Consider the following 19,585-nt stretch of genomic DNA (forward strand, 5'->3'; position numbering starts at 1 on the left):
ACCAAGCAGCGACAAACACAGCGTGATCTATAGGTACAGTGATTGGGCGGCGACAATGTCCCTCCGGACCTTGCCCAGCGCCGCCTCGAACTTCTGCTGCAGCTCCTCGCTGCCCATGACCTTCGCTGCTTGCGCAATCTGCCGCAGTAACTCCTCCAGCCGACGGAAGAGGCGGATGAGGGAGCCTTCGTAGACGTCCGTCATTTTGCTATCAAAGCGGTTAGCACAAAACAATATCAAGTATGGTAGGAGATGTCACGTACCAAATCGCAGCAAAGCTCGCACCATGCGTCCACTCATACACCACCTCCATCAACTCGCACTTGAAGCCCTGCAAATACTCCTCCTCATTCACCACCATCTTACTCTCCGCGCTGATCTTCGCCACCTTACTCGCCTCGGCCTTAATGTCCCGATACGCCTTCGCCAGCTCGTCACGCAGCGTCGGCATCTCGTTGCTCTTCTCCTCGAAGATGAACACCGAGAGCGCTGCCGCGCACTGCTCAGGCGTGAGCTCGTTGAAGAAGCGGTTGAACAGCAGCTCGGCCAGGACAAGCTCGTCGCCGGTGCTGATCTCGCAGGCGACGCGGGCTTTGAGCTGCACGACGTCCGCTTCGTTGACGAAGCCCAGGCGACGAAGGACGCGCTTGCGGTTCTTGAGCTCGTCGAGTTGGAGGGCGGATTGGCCGTCTGAGATTTTCTTGCGGAGCGATTTGATTTTCTTGTTGAGTGCGACTTTTTCGCCGTACTGCTCGTAGAGTGCGGGCATGCGGTCGGATTTGTGGAGGGGGTGGTTGAGGAACTTGTTCTCCATGATCTCGATCTTGCGCAGGAGCTTCTTGAAGGCTTCGTCGGTGATGCCCATGTTCTCGATAGGATCGAGAATAGAGACACCATCTGGGAAGCGCTTTGAAACTTCTTCCAGCGACCTGCGGACGACGTTCTTCTGCTCAGGCGATCTGAGGTCCTGGGGAAGGAACAGGCGGATGTGGCCCACGGCGTCGATGGTTCCGTTCATCACCGGTACGACTTCCATCTTGTTCTTCTCACCTGGTATTGAGGGTCGTACCTTGGGAGGGAGATCGTCGTTGAGCTTGTAGCCGATGGGTGGTGCCGTCGAGTCTGCGGCAATGGGCATGATGACGTCCACGACCACCGAAGCGCCACGCAGAATGTCTTCCTCCTTCTGGTTCTTCCCGGGCCTGACCTTCACGTAGTTGACGACAGCGCCCCATCCGAAGTCGTGATCCTCGTACCTGACCTTGACTAGCCTACCAGGCTGCAGGAACTTGGTCAGATACTGCGGGTCTGTGATCACAGCCTTCAGGTCCTTGGTGTAGCTCGTCAGATTCTCCCGAAGCTCGTAGTACTCCTTGATCTCCTGCTCGTTCTCGATGAACATGTCCAAGCGCTTCTGCTCCAGGTCTTCCAACTCGCGCTGGTGACCTGAAACGGACGCGGCGTTCTGGAATTGGAAGAAGCAGGACTCCAGCATGAATTCAGGGTTGATGCCTTCGACACGGATCAGATTCAGTATCATGTTGTAGCCCAGGTAGAACGCGCTGTTGAGCTTGTCTTGCTCGCCACGCACGATCGTCTTTGCAACAGTCGGGTCCATCTTCTCGTCGATCATCATGATCACAATACCGCGATCATCGAGACCTCGACGACCTGCTCTCCCGGACATCTGGATGAACTCGCTTGGTGTGACCCATCGTTGCGAGACGCCGTCGAACTTGCGTACAGAGGTGAAGACGACCGTCTTTGCAGGCATATTGAGGCCGATCGAGAATGTCTCGGTCGCGAAGAGGACCTTGATCAGTCCCTCTTGAAACAAGATCTCGATGGTCTCCTTAAGGATCGGAAGCAGCCCAGAATGATGAATGCCGATGCCTCTCCGCAGCAGCGGCAGGATGTGCTGGATCTGTGGCAGCTCCTTGTCTTCCTCCGAAAGCATGTCGATGGCAGAGTTGAACACTTTCGTCACCATGGCCTTCTCCGACTCGTCGTTGAACGCCAGCTGGCTCATCTGCAGCGCATACCGCTCGCAATCGCGCTTCGAGAAAGAGAAGACAATGACCGGGTTGTAGTTCTTCATCATGATCATCTTCACGATCTTGTAGATGTCCGTCGGACCCTCCTTCTGGCCACCCTTGTTCACCCGCTTGTCCTTCCCCTTCCCCTTGCGCTTAGCCATGGGGTTGGAGCCGTCATCGCCGGCTTTGTCTGAAATGGTGGCCATGGCCTTGTTGAAGTTCTCCTCGCGAAAAACGCCCTTCTCATCGACAACAAGGTGGATGCCGTCGGCGCCTGCAGGGAAGAAGTAATGCTGTAATGGTGTCGGTCTGAAGTCGGTGTAGACCACATGACACACCTGGCTGTGCATCTTTGCGATCCATTCGGCGAATTGCATGGCGTTGGGAATGGTGGCGGACAGGAAGACGTAGCGCACCTTGTCTGGTAAGAGAATGATCGTCTCCTCCCAGACGACACCTCGCTCCTTGTCACGCATGTAGTGCACCTCGTCGAACACCACCCAAGCGACTTCTCTCATGATCTCACTGCCGCGGTAAAGCATAGACCGTAGAATCTCCGTAGTCATGACCAGACAGGTGGCAGTCGGGTTGATGGTGACGTCTCCGGTCATGAGGCCGACATCGCCAAATTCTGCGCTGAACTCACGGTACTTCTGGTTGCTCAGCGCTTTGATCGGACTGGTGTAGATTACCCTCTGGTTGTTCTTGAGACACTGCGCAATGGCGTATTCTGCAACCACCGTCTTGCCCGCACTGGTATGCGCCGACACCAGCACACTCTCATTGCGCTCAATAGCCGAGATAGACAGCTCCTGGAAAGGGTCGAGCTTGAACGGCCACTCTCGCGCGGGCTTCTCGACTCGCTTGTGCGTGTGCAGCGGCTTGTAATCGATGTTCGCGTCCGGGGGCAGCGCAGCCTGGTGGCGGACTTGATGCCGGAGCACCACGGCCTCGTCATCCTTCTGCGCTTGAAGTCCCGCCGCCGCATCTACCTCGCGAGACTCTTCAGTTTCGAAGGTGTCTGTGACCACGGGCATAGGCTCTTCCGCTTTCCGCATGCGCTTCTGCTCGCGCGTCTCTGGCTCCGCTGATCCATCCTGCGCATAGTCTCTCACTTCCGTTCCGCCGTTGACGGGGGCGTCGCTCATCTGTGTATCATCGGCGCTCTTCACCTCGCCGTCGAGCGAGCGCTTCTTGCTCTTCTTCTTGTCCTGCTTGCCACTGTCAGTCCGCTTCGGAGCCTTCTCGTCGAAGACGTCAAACATGTCGTCCTCCATAGCGGCGGCTGTGACTGTGACAATGGCTGTTGCGAATGTTGTGTGGAAACAGCCGCAGTCGCAAGGTGCTCGCGCTTGAGGTTTCCAGAAAATAATCGCGCTAGCGCGCAGCACAGGCCACTTCTACTTTAGACAGCTCCAACATCTAAACCAACATCTGATGAACGTGTCGTCTTTGGTTGTCGTTAATAACCAGCAATAGAGTCAAGAAGCAGGAAAAAATGGTCGCCTGGAAGACGCGAGTAGATAATCTCCCAATGCGAGATCATCCTGCTGACTAAGACACCAGCATCCAATCCCTCGCCATCTTCTTCGGCCCTCTACTCCTCCCCAAAGCAATAGGGTACTACCGCGCAATCCGCTCCCGACCAGCCTCTCAAATCAAACCCCTCCCCACGACAACCTCCTACGCCCTAGGCGTCCTCTTCCTCTCCGGAGTCCTGGCCTTCCTCTCCACCCTCCCCGTCTTCCACCCGCAGAACATCTTCCGCCTCACTTCCTCCCGCCTCCAGACCAGCGCCGGTGTTCTGCTTTCCCGTCTTTCCGCGCACCACCCGCCTACGGCGCAGGATGAGAAACTCCGCCAAGTTTTCGACGCGGGGGGTCTAGACGCCCGACTTCTCTATGCCCGGTTTGGGCCGAACACCCTCACCACTTGTCCCTTTGCCACGCCCAATGATCGAGATGCAGGACAGATGTACCTCCTCTACGCCGCGCCTTCGCTCTTAGCTCCGCACTTGCTGCATCTCATCGCGCTTGGCATAGCAACATCGCGCAGCCTCTCCGGCATGGAAGGAAGCAAATGGTGCACCGTAGCCACGATCACAGGCCTGCTGTTGGGCGCTGCAGAGCTCTACTACGTCGCCAACTACGACTCCACGGCCAATGCGCGGAGCACGAGGCTTGGAGAGGTGGACTTCGCCTACTGGAAGATGCACGTCTACCGCGGGCTGGCTATTGCTACCTTGGATGCCGTGCTGGGATGGGTGATCTGGTTGCAGGCGACTGGACGCGCTTTTCTGACGCCTCCTGCGCCAGCCGAAAGAATCGGCAATTCTGCGCGGGTGTTTGAGGGTGTGGTGGGCAAGGCGCGAGGACTGGGCATCATTCGTAATGGAGTAGTGAGGAACGCAGATATGCGGCGGAAAGTGGACGGCTACTGGGTGAAGGAAGGAGAGGTCATGAAAGATGTCTTTGAGGAGCCGGAGGTGCTGGAGGCGCAGCGGAGCGCGTTACGAAGATTGGATCTGGTGAGGGTGGGAAGGGAGGCGGAAGGGTTCTTGAACGGCTTGTTTGGTACTGTGGAAGCGGTACAGCCAGAAGCACAGGTGTCCGGCATGGAAGGAGCGATAGCATCATAGCACGGAGTGAAACCGAAATTTTGTTCGCCCGACCACACACAGGACCCACTATCGCGGCACGAAGTGACTATGTTCTTTCAAACCAGAGCAATGAATTCAAGAGACGCAATGAAATACGGCAGATGATTGTAAAAGTGGAGATTTGTTATTCTTAATCGCCGTTGCTTCGACTTACGCAACACAGTGTTAACATCAGAGCAAAGTCCCGAATGCGTATTCTAGCCATTGCCGACACCCAAGGCGGCCTGCCCACGCCCTTTGCTTGTACCTCTCACACACCCCTCTTCCCCGACGCACCAAATTTCCCCCCCTCGTCCGAAACACTATTTCGTCGAATCACCACCCCATCCCGCTCAACCTCCTCCCCGTCCACCGCGACGTCGATCTCCACGTTATCAGCACAAGAGGTCCTGTTTCCAGGAACCGGTATGGGCCGCGTAGCGGGAGAATGCGGCGCAGGGCCTTCCTCGGACTCGGACGCGGAGCCGTGCTCGTCGTCGTCTTCGTGGTCGGAGACTAAGCCCGGGTTGCTGTCAGCAGTGTGAGGACTGAGTTCTATGCTGTGGTCGTGGGAGTGTGGAGATGCTGGGCTCTCACTGTGTTCGTGTTCGTGCTTGATGGTTGAGGAATCGTTGGGCGGCATGGGCGCCAGTGGTGATGGGCGGGCTTTCGATTGCGGCATTATTTGTCGGAAGCCTTTACGGCTTGGTGGGCGTGGGATGGAGCCGCTGTTGATGCCGAGTGTGCCGGTACGTCCAGCAGTGGCGAGTGAGCGGGCGCCGGTTGGTGTGCCAGAGGGTGAGGGTTGCTCGGAAAATGCTGGTGACGGAAGCTCCTCGCTGCTGAGATCGATCTTCTGCTTCGCCTCCTCTGCCGCTTTGGCCAAATCGCCACCCACATGATGCTTGGCAAAATGCGCGGACAGGCGGGGTAGCTGGGCGGCAGGCGTGAAAGATGACTGGGCAGTGGTGGATGTTGCTGAGCTGAGGCTTTGCACGGGTTGACGGGGTGCGATAGGATGCCGAGGCTGGTTGAGTTTCACTGAAGAGCCGGTCGAGCTGTTGAATGGATGGACGAAGTTTGCGCGATGCGGCGTGGAAGTGGACGGAGCAGCAGCAGCGGGAGCTCGACTTGGTGGTGGCTTCGGTACAGGGGTATGCTGCGTCTCGGGCGGTAGCGTCGCAGCTTCAGACTCGTCAAGAGGCTGACCGCAATCTATCGCCGCAGCATCGTGCGACTTGTAATCGACCTTGTGTGCTATCCGGCAGTGGTTCAAGAAGCCTTGGATGCTGGAGAAGTTGCCACGCTGGCAGTTATTGCAGATGAGCTTCACCAGCTTGCCATCAGTGGACCGCCGCAGCACGTTGGGTAAGTTCCTGTCCTTGGCTGGTGCTGGCGGAGGATAATTCGGTATCGCGGGTAGCCGTTCCGAAGGCCGGCCTGGGAACGAAAACGCCTGGTTAACCAATCTTCTGCTGGTTGGCCCACTGTTGCGCGTTGGTCGCGCGGCTGCTTCAGGCTGCAGAGATTGAACAGGCACCGAGTCGAATTGCGGATCTTGCAATAGCCAGTGTTTGTAGTGGCGAGAGTAAGGCCCATCTGTCACGCCATGCGGCGCGGGATGACTCGGCCGGGTGAAACCGGGAGGTGGTGCAACCGCTGGACCAGTACCAGAAGTCAGTGCTTCAGATGGTCGTTCGCTGCCTGGATAAGGTCGCAGTTCGCATCGTCGCAGTTGCTCCAGAGCGGTCTGACATTTGGCGAGTTCCTGCTCGATTAAACGAAGCTCGTTGTGCTTCATTAAAATTTGCATGTTGAACTCATTTTCGATGACTTGCTGGAGAGGCGTGTAGCCCTTGGCGTCTTCAGATGCAGGCACTTGCAACGCCATCACGTTCGTCTCTCGCGGAGTATCCGCAGGTTTGGGAGGTGTTTGCTGGCCAGTCATCCTGAGGGATCCAGCATTTGGTGAATGCCGTTCAGTATCCGGACGCGCCGGCATAGCGGGAGCATTCAATGCAGGGCTCGCCTCTGATATCTGTGCAGGGGTTTCTGTAAAGCTAGGCTTGCCGCCTGCTTGAAAGTTCGAGACCTGAATCGGCGGTAGTTCATAGTGACCAGTTCGCGCCTTCTTGTTGTCCTGCGCCCGAGATGGCGACATCTCCGAGCTGTTCGTCCGCTTGCGCTTGAGCTTCTGCAGCGCCGGTATTTCTACCACAGGCGATGCGCGCATCTTCTCCAGCACGGCATGGTCGGACTTAGGCGCGATAGGATCACTGCACCAAGGTAACCGGAAAATGCTCTGCATGGTGGGTGTGCAAGGCTTCAACAAGCCCGAAGAGGTTGCCTGGCGGTTCGAGTCTCCATCAAGCGCTTGGTAATATGGAATGCGACAGAGCCTGGCTTGCGGCCGGCTCGCGGAAGTGGTGACGACGAGTTCGTGACGGCACGATTACGTCGATACGGTGGTGGTTATGCCTCGAGAGGAAGCGGCGAACATGCGCGAGTGCGTGGCGACTCGAGATGTCGAGAAGGGGCGAACGCTGAGAATGTGGTGAGTCGAAGTGGTCGAAAGGACGGACGGAGATAAGCGGGAAGAGGAGCAGGCAGTCGCCGCGAGGCCAAGTGTATAATTACAAAGAACGCTAATAACACAGTACAAGTGGGTGAAGGGCAAAGAAGGCCGTCTATGGGGGTGGAAAGAAGAAAGGGCGAAGAGAAGGAGGAGCTGGTCGATTAGTAGAGACGAAGATGACAGGAAGATGAGATTGGGAGGAGGCGTAGGCGTGGCATCTCGGTGCAGTTGTGGATCCTCCCATCATCGAAAGCTGCAGCCAGCCCCGATTCCGCTAGTCGATGCAAGATGCGCCGTTTGTCCATTGGCTGCACCTCCCGCCCTAGACTTGTTTCGCAGTAGAAAGTTCTCCTGGTTCTCATGGAATGCTGGCTCGGCTTCCCATTGCCGGCCGCCGCCCGCGGACGACACGGACGACACGGACGACGTTGTGCAACGAACCGTCTCTCGCTCGTTTGCAAGAGGCGTGTCGCGTTGTGATGAGAGACTGCTGAAGAAAGCTGGGTCGGTTGGGGACGGCGAGGAACAAGCACGCAACACACTGCATTGCCCGTCAACACGGAGAGCTCGCCTACCGTGTAAGATTCGAGGTCGTGTCGTAATCACCCGCTCATAGCTCGTCTGGAATTGTGCCTTCCTGCCGTATGTGGAAGAGAGCCAAACCGACCGCAATGCAGCTTTCTGATTCGTTGTATAGCTGTCACATGACTCTCAATAGACCTTCAACTGCACGACAACAACCGACAAGCGACTGTGGACGCTTCTCAGGTCCAACGGCTTGCGAGACTCGCCACTCCAGGCTACATCACGCCAACACCATCAGGCACCATGCAGCCCCCCTCTGAGAAGCTGCTGTCCGACAAATACGAGCTGGTCAAGCTCAGCGTGCACTCCTCAACTCAGATATCTTCCCGAACCGCTGCCGTGACCGCAAAACTCGCCACAGCACCGGCGCAAGGGTCCAAACCAGTGGTGGTGGCTCTGACCGCGAAAGCACAAGCGGCCAACAAGGTCATCAGCATTGTCGAGATAGCTAAGCGCGAGCTCGTTGCGAAGGGTGTGGCTGTCTACCAGTACAATGCGCTGGGCTCTGAGATGACCGAGATTCCACGGGATGGGGTGAAGGGGAGTGAAGGGGTCGAGGAGGACGAGGCCAGCGAAGGGGAGGAGGCGGCCTTCGAGACCATGCGACAGCGGGATGTGGGAGACACGAAGAAGAGGCTGATTCCGGTCATGACGACCTACCTGAGTTCAACGGCTATCAAGGAGCTCAGAACTGCGCATGGGTAAGATTGCCTAATGCCAGAATATGGGTGGCTTGACTGACTGTGTTCTCGAAGAGAGCAACGAACGCCCTGAATCACTCCTGATGAGTGGCCATATATGCTGGACAATGGAGACTGCTTTGCAACCATCTGTAGGTATTACATTTCTATGTCGTTCGGCCAAACGCTCACAACCTTCCCGAACGCACAAACATCCACCCAGATCGACCTCAACTCCCTGGACACCTTGGATCGCAACTGCGCCATCGAGAACACCCTCTACAGGCTCATGCTCACGCCACCTCGTCCACAACGACGCCCCACTCATGCTCCTCAGGGCCGTACATTATGTCCATCAACCACTGCTTGATGACCCGCGTGTAGACACCCGACTCTCCCTCCTCGGTTGGCACCTGGATCTCCTTGCCGCGGAAATGGATGTGGCCAACCGGCGCAATGAAGAAAGCCGTCCCAGCCGCGAATGCTTCCACCAGTCTGCCGTCCTTGTACGCGGAGATGATATCATCCATCACGAAGCGCTTCTCGACCACATCCACGGCTTCGATTCCTTCGATTGACTTGGCCAGTCGCTGCTTCGCGAGCTGGAGAACGGACGCCCGCGTCACGCCTTCAAGGATGATACGCTCTTCCAGCGGCGCAGTCACCAGCTCCAGTCGTCCAGTCTCCTTGTTCCGCCAGACCACGAAGAAGTTGCTCGCGCCGGCTTCGGTAACGTAACACTCCGACCCAAACAACCACAGCACCTGATCAAACCCTCTCGCCCTCGCCTCCCCCTGCGCCACAAGCGAAGGACCGTAATTCGCCCCAACCTTCGCAAACCCAAACCCACCCGGCCACGCACGAACACTGTCCTCATTCGACGCCAACAGCTTCAACCCACTCGAAGCCGGCTTCGCATGCCCATCCCCATTCACCGTACCATTCAACGCCGGCGGCGCAGGCGCACCAAGACTCTTACTCATATCCGGAAAACACGCCAGGATAATATAAAGCAGCGCCTCCTTCGGCCTCTGCACCCCCAACGCCGCATCCGTCGCAATCATCGTCGGCCTCAGGTAAAGAAACCCTGGGCGGTCCTTGGGCAACCATTTCGCCCCGTCCCGCGCACAGAGGGCTTTGATCAGCTTCTCCAGCTCCCTGGGGTCGAAGTCGGGAAGTGCGATCCGTGCGGCGGACTTGCGCATGCGCTCGCAGTTGCGGGACACGCGGAAGAGGCGGAGTTTGCGGTCGTTGCCGCGGTAGAGTTTGAGGCCTTCGAAGCATTCGGTGGCGTAGTGGAGGACGCTGGCGGTGGGCATGATGGAGAAGGCGCCGTAGGGTTTGAGTTCGGGGGCTTCCCAGCCAGATTCGACGGTCCATTTTGCGGTGACCATGTGGTCGGTGCAGGTTTTCTGTGGGAGGGTCAGTTCCGTCTAGAAGTTTTTGGGGAGAGGGACTTACCTGCGCGAGGACCTCAGGGCTCTCAGGCTCGGGTACGGCGCGAGGTGATTTTGTCAACTCCGTGGTCATGAGGGAGGCGTCTAGGGGTGCTTGTGTGCTGCTGCCGGCGCGCATGTGTTTGATGCCGGCTTGAGTGAGGGCGGAAGCGGACTTTGTCGTTGGAGTCGTCGTGCCGGAGGACTCGGCTGAAACTGCAGCTGGTGCCATGTTGTGTTGCGTAGGTAGCCTCTTCTATGAAGCTGCCTTCGAGTCTGTCGTTCTCTGATGTGAGTCAATGGACTAGATTTGTCGAGAAACTTTTCGTAGATTGCCTTCGATGACTCCAGATGGCGGTGAGTACGTGTAGGATAGAAGCACTTCGAACTCTTCAATTGCAAGAAAGATGTGGCAATACAAGTTCAGTATTATCTTTCTCCCAATGGCACTGTACAAGTGGGTCATCCGTGACTCTTATAGACGATGAACGTTCCATCTCTTCTTTCCCGCCACAGCCCGCAAGCGGCGCCTGGCAAAAATCTCTACCCAAATTCTGCACTACACCCACGTGCCGTAGGGCGCACATCGACGTAACCTGCGCGGCTTATCTGTCGTGCAACCACTGTGCGAATGCAGGTACGGCGTTGAGGGCTGGGACATTACGGGCGAAATGTAGGTATGTAAGCCGATGGTATGCGCGGATGGAGTTCGGTATAAGGTGGCGATATCGGCAAGGCCTATCTCGTGAGGCGAGATTGAGAGTGCTAAGGTCTTGGGGACGGCGATGGGCGATGATAACGATGTACTCTTGTGATGGCCGAAGGAGTTCGGATGTCCTTGAGCGGGTACGCAGAGAGAACGCAGATTGATGCCGGCTTCGAGAACAATCCCGGCGTCCTGAGACGTATTATTCTACAAGTCTACCACAATCTATATTCCTTACGACTCCTTGATGCCAACCCCTTCTACTTTCTATTCCGAAGTCTTCTCAGAAGTCTCCTGTCCCGAAGAAGCCTTCTCCTCCTTCCCAGCATTCTTAGGCACTCTCGCCAACCAGTAGATGCCCACAGCCGCAAAGATATTGAAGATAATAAACGCCCACAGAATCCCAAAGTCCCGCCAGACATTGCTATACGAGCTTCCAATCTGCGACAAGAAGACATTGGTGTCGTCGTAAGTGCAGAAGGAGCACTGACCCGTCGCGCTCGGATCCTGCAAGTAGCCTCCGGCCATTGACGTCCAGCGCTCCATGTACTCCCCACAGGTCTGGCCGTTGGGAGGCGAGAAGTTGACGAACTCGTTGTCGGCGCAGCGGACGCTCGTGTTGGCGATTCCGACGGACAACATGCCTTCGACGAGGTAGGTGAAGGGGCTGACACGGTACATGAAGATCCAGAAGCCGGGTAAGGCGCTTGCGGTTTGGAGGACACCGCAGAAGATGAGGCAGAGGGAGAAGAGCAGATTGGCCAGGTTGCCTCCTGTTTCCGCATCGGCGATGCCGGCAATCATCAAGTTTGTGAAGGAACTTGTGAAGAGCACTACTCGAAAATTAGCAGACGTCTGGGAAGGGGCGAGGGTACGGGTGGTACTTACAGAACTGCCACACGAACAAAAAGAATTGCGCGCCGCGGAGATGCACCGCACCCGTCGGCTCAGCGTTCTTGTAAAGTCCGATCGGGTAGTAGAAGCAGAAGAAGATGATCACAGCCATGAAGCTGTTCCACGGCAGCTCCACGAAGATGTTGGCGAACATGAAGGCCTTCCAGCTGTACGTCTTGCTAGGCCGCTCCCGAACTTCGTACAGCGCTCTCTGCGTAACGAAGTGCGGCATGATCTGTTGAACCAGTTGGCCGAAGATGGTGAAAAGCATAAAGATACTGAACATCTGGTTCTGCAGGCCTTGCTGCGTGAGCGGGGCGTTGAAGAAGATGAAGCCGATGAAGAGCGAGGAGAACAGGCAGAGGGCCAGCTTGGAGTAAATGTAGGACGGCGTTCGCCAGTATTGCGAGAAGACTCGCTTGGTGACCTCGAGCAATTGAACGCCGAAGGGGGCAGCGAACTCGCGATAGGAGGCCTTGTCATCCGAGCTGGCACGGGGTGGAACTTCGTTGGGACGTTGTGTCTCAATACGCTCCAACTCTTTCAGGACTTCTTGATACTCAGGGCTGTTGCGCCAGACTTCACGCCAATCGATGTCGGTAGAGCTACCGGGAGCCGCACCGATAACCTCCAACATCCATTCGGCAGGGTTGGCTTCAGCCGGACATGGGTGTGCGCCGTTCGCCTCGAAGTACTTGGTCATGGTGTTGCTGTTCTCTCCAATCTCGCCGAAGTACACAGTCTTGCCGCCCGCAGCGAGGAACAACAACCGGTCAAATCTCTGGAAGAGGACTGCGGACGGCTGGTGTACGACAGTGACAATAGCTTGGCCAGAGTTCTTCAGCTTTTCGAGCAGGTCGAGAATGGCCCACGACGTCTGCGAATCAAGACCAGAGGTCGGCTCGTCCAGGAAGAGAAGCAATTCGGGCTTGGCTGCGAGTTCAACACCAATCGTCAGACGCTTGCGCTGTTCGACGTTTAGACCTTCTCCCGGGATACCGACAACAGCGTCAGCGTACTCCTCCATATCCAGAAGCTTGATCACCTCGTCGACGTAGTCAATCTTCTCTTTGCGGGGTACGTGGGCTGGTTGGCGTAGAAGGGCGCTGAAGTTGAGAGCTTCGCGGACGGTCGATGTCTGCAAGTGTAAGTCCTGTTGCTGAACGTAGCCGGTCTTGCGTTGGAACGAGGAGTCGCGCTGGCGTCCGTCCACTTTGATGTCACCAGTGATCACACCCATCGTGACTCGAGTTGCCAAGACGTCAAGAAGCGTCGTCTTCCCGGCACCAGATACACCCATCAAAGCGGTCAGCGTGCCAGGCTTGACCCATCCATCAACGTGGTCCAGAATGCGGCGCTCTTCGCTCTTGATCTTGATGTCGTAGCAAACGTTCTTCCAGCTGAAGATGGCGGTCTGCTTCTGGATGATGTCCGTCGCTGAAGTATAGCTTTCTTGCTTGGCCAGCGCAGCTCCATTCCCGCTGTCAACTGTCTCCTCGTCGCTCGTCTTCTCCTTGAGCGAAGCAGGTGTGTGGCCTTTGCGGAAGACAAGCACTTCGCCCTTCGACTTCTTCGCGGAGATCAGCTCTGTAGCAGCGACGTACACCACCATCAAGAAGATCATGAAGGCGAAGATGATGGCGATGTTGCGGTACTTGTGCGAGTGGTAGTAGTCGAAAGAACTGTTAATGTAGTCGTCGCAATGGGGGGGTTAGCTGATGTCCCAAACATTGAAGGAGGAAGGACTTGATAAGTGTGTGCTTTGTATGACGGAATGGGGAAGACCAGGAAGGGGATTCTAATCATGAGGTACTCACCCATTAACGTATCTTAGTCCGGCCCGGGAACCCACGGCAGTGCAGACCTGCGAGTTGTCGCTGAGAGAGCCGTATGTTGGAATGAACTGGCTGCAGTCGTAGTTCTTGTTGTGAAATTCGTTGACCATGAGAGACTCGAAGCCGTATGCCACCGGATCGATCCAGTTGATCCATCTGCACCAGCCCAGCATATACCGGGTAGGAATAGCGAACCCAGTAAAGATAATGATGGCCAGGATAATGATTGCAGCTGGAGCCATGGCTTGCGACAAAGTCCTAGACACGGATGCGATCGTTCGGAACAGCATACTCATCGTCAGCGTTAGGATCAAGCTGATGAACCAGAAGAAGAAGAAAGCCCCGGGCGTCCTTCGTAGATTGGCCATGAAGTAGAGCGTAATGTTGAAGATGATAGAGTTGGCAAGCTTGTAAGGCATGTCGGTCAACATGCTCGCAAAAGCTTCGGCAGAAGGGTGGTACAAGGCGTAGCGGTCATGCTTCTCGACAATAAGACGCTGAGCATAGAGGGTCAGGATTTCGAGGGCACTTCCGAAAGCGTTCATGAGGACCTGGAGAGGGCATTAGCGTGACTGCTTGGAGCGTAGGATCGGGTGACTTGCAGCGAAGAAAATTACGGCTCCCCTCTGGAAGAAGGTGTCTGTGGTATCTGGCATGTTGTAGAAGACAGATCCGAGCACAAGAGCCATGATAAAATTGCCGAAGAGTTGGGTAAACGTAAGGGAAGGGTCGGATCTGAGGCGCAAGAGGCCCCGCCAAAGGCATAGTTTGACCTGCTGGCTGTAAGAGAGCGTGTATGGCGACTTCAGGCGTTGGTGCTTGGCTTGTTGAGCTTGCCGGCTCTCGACAAAACGATTGTACTGCTCGCCCTCGAACGGGAACTTGTGCTCGTATGAATCCAGCTCCTTCAGGAGAGCCGCTCGCTCCGGACTGGCCTTCCATGCTGCAGCAAATTCGTCTGGTGTGCGAGGCACCTTGCCCTCGAAGCCTTCCCGAATGAACCGCTCTTGTGGCGATGTCATTGAAGTGAGGAAATCCGGTGTTGTTGCTCGCTCGGGACAACGGAAGCCCATACGCACGAAGTATTCCTTTGCCTCCGTAGTTGATCCGAAGAAGATCTGCCTGCCTTCGTAGAGTACAAGGGCTTTGTCGAAGATGTCGTAGGCAGCCTGTGGTGCTTGGTAGATGGCAACACACGCAGCTGCGCCCATAAGCTCGGTACTGATTCGGAGAGTCTTGCAGAACTCGATGGCGTTGGCGCTGTCGAGACCTCGAGTTGAGTTGTCCCAGCATTGGAGAGGTGCTCCGCTTAGCGCAGCTTCGGCGATGGTGACACGCTTTCTCTCTCCACCAGAAACACCTCTTACGAAATCGTTTCCAACCTTGGTGTTCTTCGTATGGCTGATACCGAAGGTAGCCATGAACACATCTCGTAGATGATCCGCCCACTCCTGTGCTTTGAGACCGCCGGGGATGTTCTTGGGTGCTCTGGCCCGCGCCGCGAAGGAAAGAGTGTCGGCGACAGTCATCATTGGGAAGTGGACATCGACCTCAGCGGTGTAGATGGCCTCTCCACGGAAGTATTTGTGCATCTTCTCTGGAGGGATACCCTGGTAGTTCAGGTAAGAGCCCTCATCGACCACGAAGCCATGAGTCTCGCCAGTAATCGTCTTGAGAAAAGTTGAGCAACCAGAACCGGGAGGCCCGAGAACCACCAGCATCTCTCCACTGTGCACAACACCCTCGAAATCTCGAAGGATGTCGATCCTGCGTGGCTTCGCAAGTCCAAAAGCCTTCTTCACCATGCCCACAGCCTCGAGCCAGATGTTGGCAACATCTTTTTGGTAATCAGTAGCGGCGCCGTAGCCGTGGACGTTGAGCCCGCGGAAGGCAATACCAGCAGTTCGTCCCGGAGTCCGGTTCTCCTTCTCGGTAAGCTTTATGATGCTCTTGACCCATGACCTGGGCCGGAAGTTGTTGGAATTAGGATCGAGAGCTGAGTCTGGTTCTGCATCGAAAGGAGAGTCGGGAACATTGGTGTAAGTTGATTGCCGTGTCAAGGTCTTTGCAAGCTCGGTAATGGTCGCATCTGCTCGGGCCTGCGCGTCCTCCTCTGATTCGGCTTTGGCGTCTGAGGATTCGTACTCTTCGAGACCCTCCTTCTCGTTATGGGAGGTCAAGCCATCGTGCTGGTGTGACTGCACAGATGCCCGCCGCGGTCCTAGGTGGTCGCGCGCGTGCTGCTCTCCAACCGGATCATCCTGCGCACGGCTGCCCCTCCGGACGAACGGGTTGCCACCAATGGAGCCCACGCCAGTACTTTCTGCGGTCCTGTCGTTGTTGCTGAAGCCAAAGTTGCCCACGAGGGCCATGTTGCCGGGGTGTGCTTCCTTATCGCCACAGCCCGCTTTCGCTCCTAGAGATCTGGCAGAAAGCGACCTCACTTGTCAAGATATGAGATAGAAAGAGAAGAAATGTCTCAAAGAGTGTCCTGGCCTGGGTTGTTACGGGTTTGGCGCCACGTGGACGCGATGGCGATATATACTCACGCAGTGCACAAGGAGTGGAGTGTGGAAAGCAGTCCCGAGAAGCGCTCATAAACCGCCGAGGGCAGTATGCATAAACCATCCAGTGTCCGCGGCCGCACCGCTAAGGAACTAAGGACGGCCTAGCAAGATCGGTGGTGTGTTCTAGGCGAGATTAGGGAGATGGTCCACTCGACTCTCGCGATGATTCGGTGGTCGGATCTGCGACGATCCGAACAAAAGCCACCGTTTGTCGACTTCGGCCTGCCAAGAGGCAATCAATCATCACTCATCTTGACGCGACACGCACCGGATGGTGGAAGTTGATAACTTCCGAATCTCATCTTCCTGACCGTGTAACCTTTTCATCTCCTTACTCAACGACAAGCTTACAAAGGTTGCCACAGGCTCTCCAAAACATCGAAACACTCTGCGTCACCAAGGGGAAGCTTACGCTTGGCTCAACAACGAAACCCTTGGTTAGAATGGACCTAAAGAACTACGTCTGCGGCCCCTTCTACTCTACAGTATGGCGCGGATACGGAGCCTAGTCGACATCTGCATCCTCCGGCGGTGCTGTAGCTACTGTGGATCAGTGTAAGATCTAGTGTATTTCCATTGCTATCGTATGCTCGGGTTCAGCGCGAGGCTGCGGCGCAATTCACGTTATTACTTCCGAGCGGATGGAGTGCAGGAGACGACGACTGAGCTGCTCAGCTAGAGCTCAACGCGATGACATGCACAAGTGTTCGGAGACTATTCAGCCCCTCGAGGCGGCTGACTTGCTATCGCAATCGTTCGTTTCTGGAGATGCATGTCAATCAGAAAAGCTCCGACGTGGGACGACCTATTCTCCAGCATCAACGTTAGTGGAAGGGAGCTAGGTGGGACAAGAAATGGCTGGAATCTGTTCTGAATATGGGAACCTTCTTTCCAATATCAAGGTCTCCTCTTAAGCTTCACCTCTTCTCATCACCGCGATCCTTGAGACCTTCTGGGCCCCTCCCCCATGCTCCTGCCTTCTTTCCCCACTGCATAGTCCCCCATGCATGCACCCAGCTGAACTTCGGAGGCGGCTCCTCAGAGGTTCTGAACGGACTCCCACCACGTTTGAACATGCTTTCGTCCCTCGTCTCATCCACCGCCGCTTCTCCTACGGAAACGTCGCTCTGTCCTTCACCTGGACTCGACGGTGCATCCTCACCAACAGCTCGCTCCCACCTCCTCACCTCTGCAGGCAACGGCCTGTGCCAGCCCTCTTCATTCCTGGCCCACCACTTCGCACCGCACATCTCCCAGAGCCGGCTTTGCGCACGCTTATATGCGAAGCGCTCATCCTCTCCGGTGAAAGCGCTCGCTTTGCCGAAATCAGGAGAGCGATACCTTGGCTGGTCGTCGGGATCGATGGGTTTGCGCTCCATCTCTGAGTCTGTCCTTCCGAAAGAGCGGCCAAACGCATTCTTGCCTTGTTGGGCAGGCCTGTTCGGCGGGTCGTCTTCGAGAGCATCTGCACTTAGGAGGCCGGCGAGACGGGCGTGGGTATAGTTGGGCTCGGGATCTGGTTCTGCGTAGTTGGGATTGTCACTCAGGATGTTGGGTCGGAAGGGCGCGGTGGCGTCTTGATAGGCTTCAGAGAAAGTCTCGGATTGGATCGCATCGCTCTCCTCGCCGGACAGGCTCTGTTCTGGAAAGAAAATGTCGTCTGGTCCTGCTTCGGCAATGACGAAGAGCTTGCATTTGCATTCGTAGAGAGCATCAAGAAGGGTGATGAGCCGCCTCGCCTCGTTTTTCATCAGCCATGTCAAGACCGGGACGTCCTTGAGGATGAGCGTGTGGTAGGTGGAAGCCAACGTGGTGTAGTCCGCTGGCCCAAGGGTAGTCTTGCAGATCTCTGCAAATGTCCACTCGGTGATGCCCTTGTACGTCCGCGGTATTGGTATTGTTCGTCCGTAGACTCTCATTGTGCTGGGCTCGAGCTTGATGGTGTCGGTCGACGTGCCCGATGCAGCTTCGAGCACCGAGTTGTATGCTTGCTGCTGGGCTGCGTCATCGCCAGAATCAACGAAGAAGAAGCGCGGCATCGCAGCTGCAGAAGACGTTGTATCTTCCTTCTCCGCAGGCTGTTCTCCCTCAGCATGAGGCCATCCAGCCATACCAGCGCTGTGCTGGAGATCGAGATACTCGTCCATTCTCCATTGCACGTCCTCTTCGCCTTTCTGCGTCGGTGGTGCCGCGGCACTGGTACTTTCTAACCTCCTGTAGTCCTTCCCACCACCCATCTCCCAGACCTCACACCTAGCCTTGAGGACGTCAAGAAATGCCGCAAACTCATTCCGCCCTGCGTATGGACTCTGCACTTTCCTACGGAATCCGAATTGCCAGCCCAGACTCTCCATCCTGCTAGGGGGAGGCGAGAATTCAATGCCGCTCGCCTTCGCCAGCTCCTCCGGCATGCGGTTTGATGTAGCTATCAACACGCCACCGAGCTGGAAGAACGAAGTCATCAGATTTGTTAAGATCTTCGATGCAACACGGTCGGGCATCTGGAACTCGTCCAGAAACAGTATTGGCGATGTCTGAATCAAGTCCTTGGCCATCCAAAGCACAGAGTAATCATCGCCATTATCTTGATCCTGTAATAGCTTGTGCCGTCTAAAAGCCTCGAGTTTGGAAAAGGTCTCAAGCATGAACGTATTGAAGTGCCATCGCCGCTTCTTGCGCGTAGGAAGACAATCCGCGAAGAGGTCAATGAGCATCGACTTGCCCGTCCCGACTTCGCCATGCAGCATCAGTCCTCTAGGTGAAGACATCTCCATCGCAGACTCCTGAGACGTCAATCTGCGGGTCAAGGCAAGGGAGTCTCTCTTCTCCTTCGCCGCCAGAAAAGACCGCCATGTACTTTGCTTTGGCGGTTGGGGCACAACTTCATCGGTAGACTTTGCGGAGCCATTGGAAGGTTGCTGCTTCCGGACAGCACGGGAGATCTGATCAAGGCGGTGACTATATTCTTGCTGGGGCTCGTAGTCGATCAGACGGTCATATAGTCTCTGTAAATGCAAGGCCAAGCGAAGTTGTCCCTGGTCCTGTTGGATTTGTTTCGTTGACACCAGGGCACGGTATTTTACCAGTGGGTTTGTGATTGCGAGGCCAGTTGAGACGGTGGGAGGCATTAGGACATTGCTCATTATACACAATGTATTCAATCAATGGTATGTATAGGTGAAGTCCAGACAGAACATGTTCTCAGCCAATCACAATCACGCTACGTCATCGATCTTAGGAGGAGTGAATGCGAAAACCCCCAAAGCTTCACTTTGTCAGGGATGCACTCTTCCAGTTCAATGGATTCGGGAATACGCCAAGCGAGAGACAGTGAAAGCGGCCCACCGGGTCAGAGCTACATGTAGCCGTGTGATGAATCTTTTCCCCCAAAAACAAGCCTACAGGTACCCACGAGAGTGTTGTGGCCTTTCCGGGACGGTTGGATTTTGAGAGAAGGCTGCCAGACCTGACCGCTGGGCCGCTTTCACTGTCTCCCGCTTGTACGCTAGAGTGTCAAAGCAATGTGGAAGCTCGTGTATATTCCATACATGGGTACGGAAAGGTAAGGTGTAATTTTGGCATTCGAAGAATGCGTATATCAACTAGAGGGCCAATGAATGGTTGCCATAGTGC

At 55.8% G+C, this 19,585-nt stretch overlaps 7 protein-coding genes across 7 annotated transcripts; 2 read left to right on the forward strand and 5 right to left on the reverse strand.

Annotated features, from left to right (window-relative positions):
- Window positions 1-27: 27 nt before the first annotated feature.
- On the reverse strand, window positions 28-3,313 carry MTR4 (ATP-dependent RNA helicase mtr4; the record flags this gene model as incomplete). Its single annotated transcript, XM_064801746.1, has 2 exons — window positions 28-208; window positions 264-3,313. The coding sequence occupies 2 exons, from the start codon at window positions 3,311-3,313 to the stop codon at window positions 28-30; spliced, it is 3,231 nt and encodes a 1,076-aa protein (XP_064660376.1).
- Window positions 3,314-3,534: 221 nt separating this feature from the next.
- LTR77_004493 (uncharacterized protein) lies at window positions 3,535-4,674 on the forward strand (the record flags this gene model as incomplete). The annotated part of the gene is made up of 2 exons (XM_064801747.1): window positions 3,535-3,551; window positions 3,603-4,674. 2 exons carry the CDS (start codon window positions 3,535-3,537, stop codon window positions 4,672-4,674), a joined length of 1,089 nt encoding a protein of 362 aa, XP_064660377.1.
- Window positions 4,675-4,945: 271 nt separating this feature from the next.
- LTR77_004494 (uncharacterized protein) lies at window positions 4,946-6,982 on the reverse strand (the record flags this gene model as incomplete). Its single annotated transcript, XM_064801748.1, has 1 exon — window positions 4,946-6,982. One exon carries the CDS (start codon window positions 6,980-6,982, stop codon window positions 4,946-4,948), a length of 2,037 nt encoding a protein of 678 aa, XP_064660378.1.
- Window positions 6,983-8,077: 1,095 nt separating this feature from the next.
- LTR77_004495 (uncharacterized protein) lies at window positions 8,078-8,539 on the forward strand (the record flags this gene model as incomplete). The annotated part of the gene is made up of 1 exon (XM_064801749.1): window positions 8,078-8,539. One exon carries the CDS (start codon window positions 8,078-8,080, stop codon window positions 8,537-8,539), a length of 462 nt encoding a protein of 153 aa, XP_064660379.1.
- A 268-nt stretch (window positions 8,540-8,807) lies between these two features.
- LTR77_004496 (uncharacterized protein) lies at window positions 8,808-10,182 on the reverse strand (the record flags this gene model as incomplete). Its single annotated transcript, XM_064801750.1, has 2 exons — window positions 8,808-9,926; window positions 9,976-10,182. The coding sequence occupies 2 exons, from the start codon at window positions 10,180-10,182 to the stop codon at window positions 8,808-8,810; spliced, it is 1,326 nt and encodes a 441-aa protein (XP_064660380.1).
- A 741-nt stretch (window positions 10,183-10,923) lies between these two features.
- CDR1 (Multidrug resistance protein) lies at window positions 10,924-15,757 on the reverse strand (the record flags this gene model as incomplete). The annotated part of the gene is made up of 4 exons (XM_064801751.1): window positions 10,924-11,489; window positions 11,545-13,232; window positions 13,368-13,936; window positions 14,003-15,757. The coding sequence occupies 4 exons, from the start codon at window positions 15,755-15,757 to the stop codon at window positions 10,924-10,926; spliced, it is 4,578 nt and encodes a 1,525-aa protein (XP_064660381.1).
- A 1,112-nt stretch (window positions 15,758-16,869) lies between these two features.
- On the reverse strand, window positions 16,870-19,080 carry LTR77_004498 (uncharacterized protein; the record flags this gene model as incomplete). The annotated part of the gene is made up of 2 exons (XM_064801752.1): window positions 16,870-18,205; window positions 18,239-19,080. 2 exons carry the CDS (start codon window positions 19,078-19,080, stop codon window positions 16,870-16,872), a joined length of 2,178 nt encoding a protein of 725 aa, XP_064660382.1.
- Between the last annotated feature and the right edge of the window lie 505 nt (window positions 19,081-19,585).

This window comes from Saxophila tyrrhenica, assembly GCF_035928015.1.
Source record: "Saxophila tyrrhenica strain CCFEE 5935 chromosome Unknown scaffold_6, whole genome shotgun sequence".
Taxonomy (NCBI): Eukaryota; Fungi; Ascomycota; class Dothideomycetes; order Mycosphaerellales; family Extremaceae; genus Saxophila; species Saxophila tyrrhenica.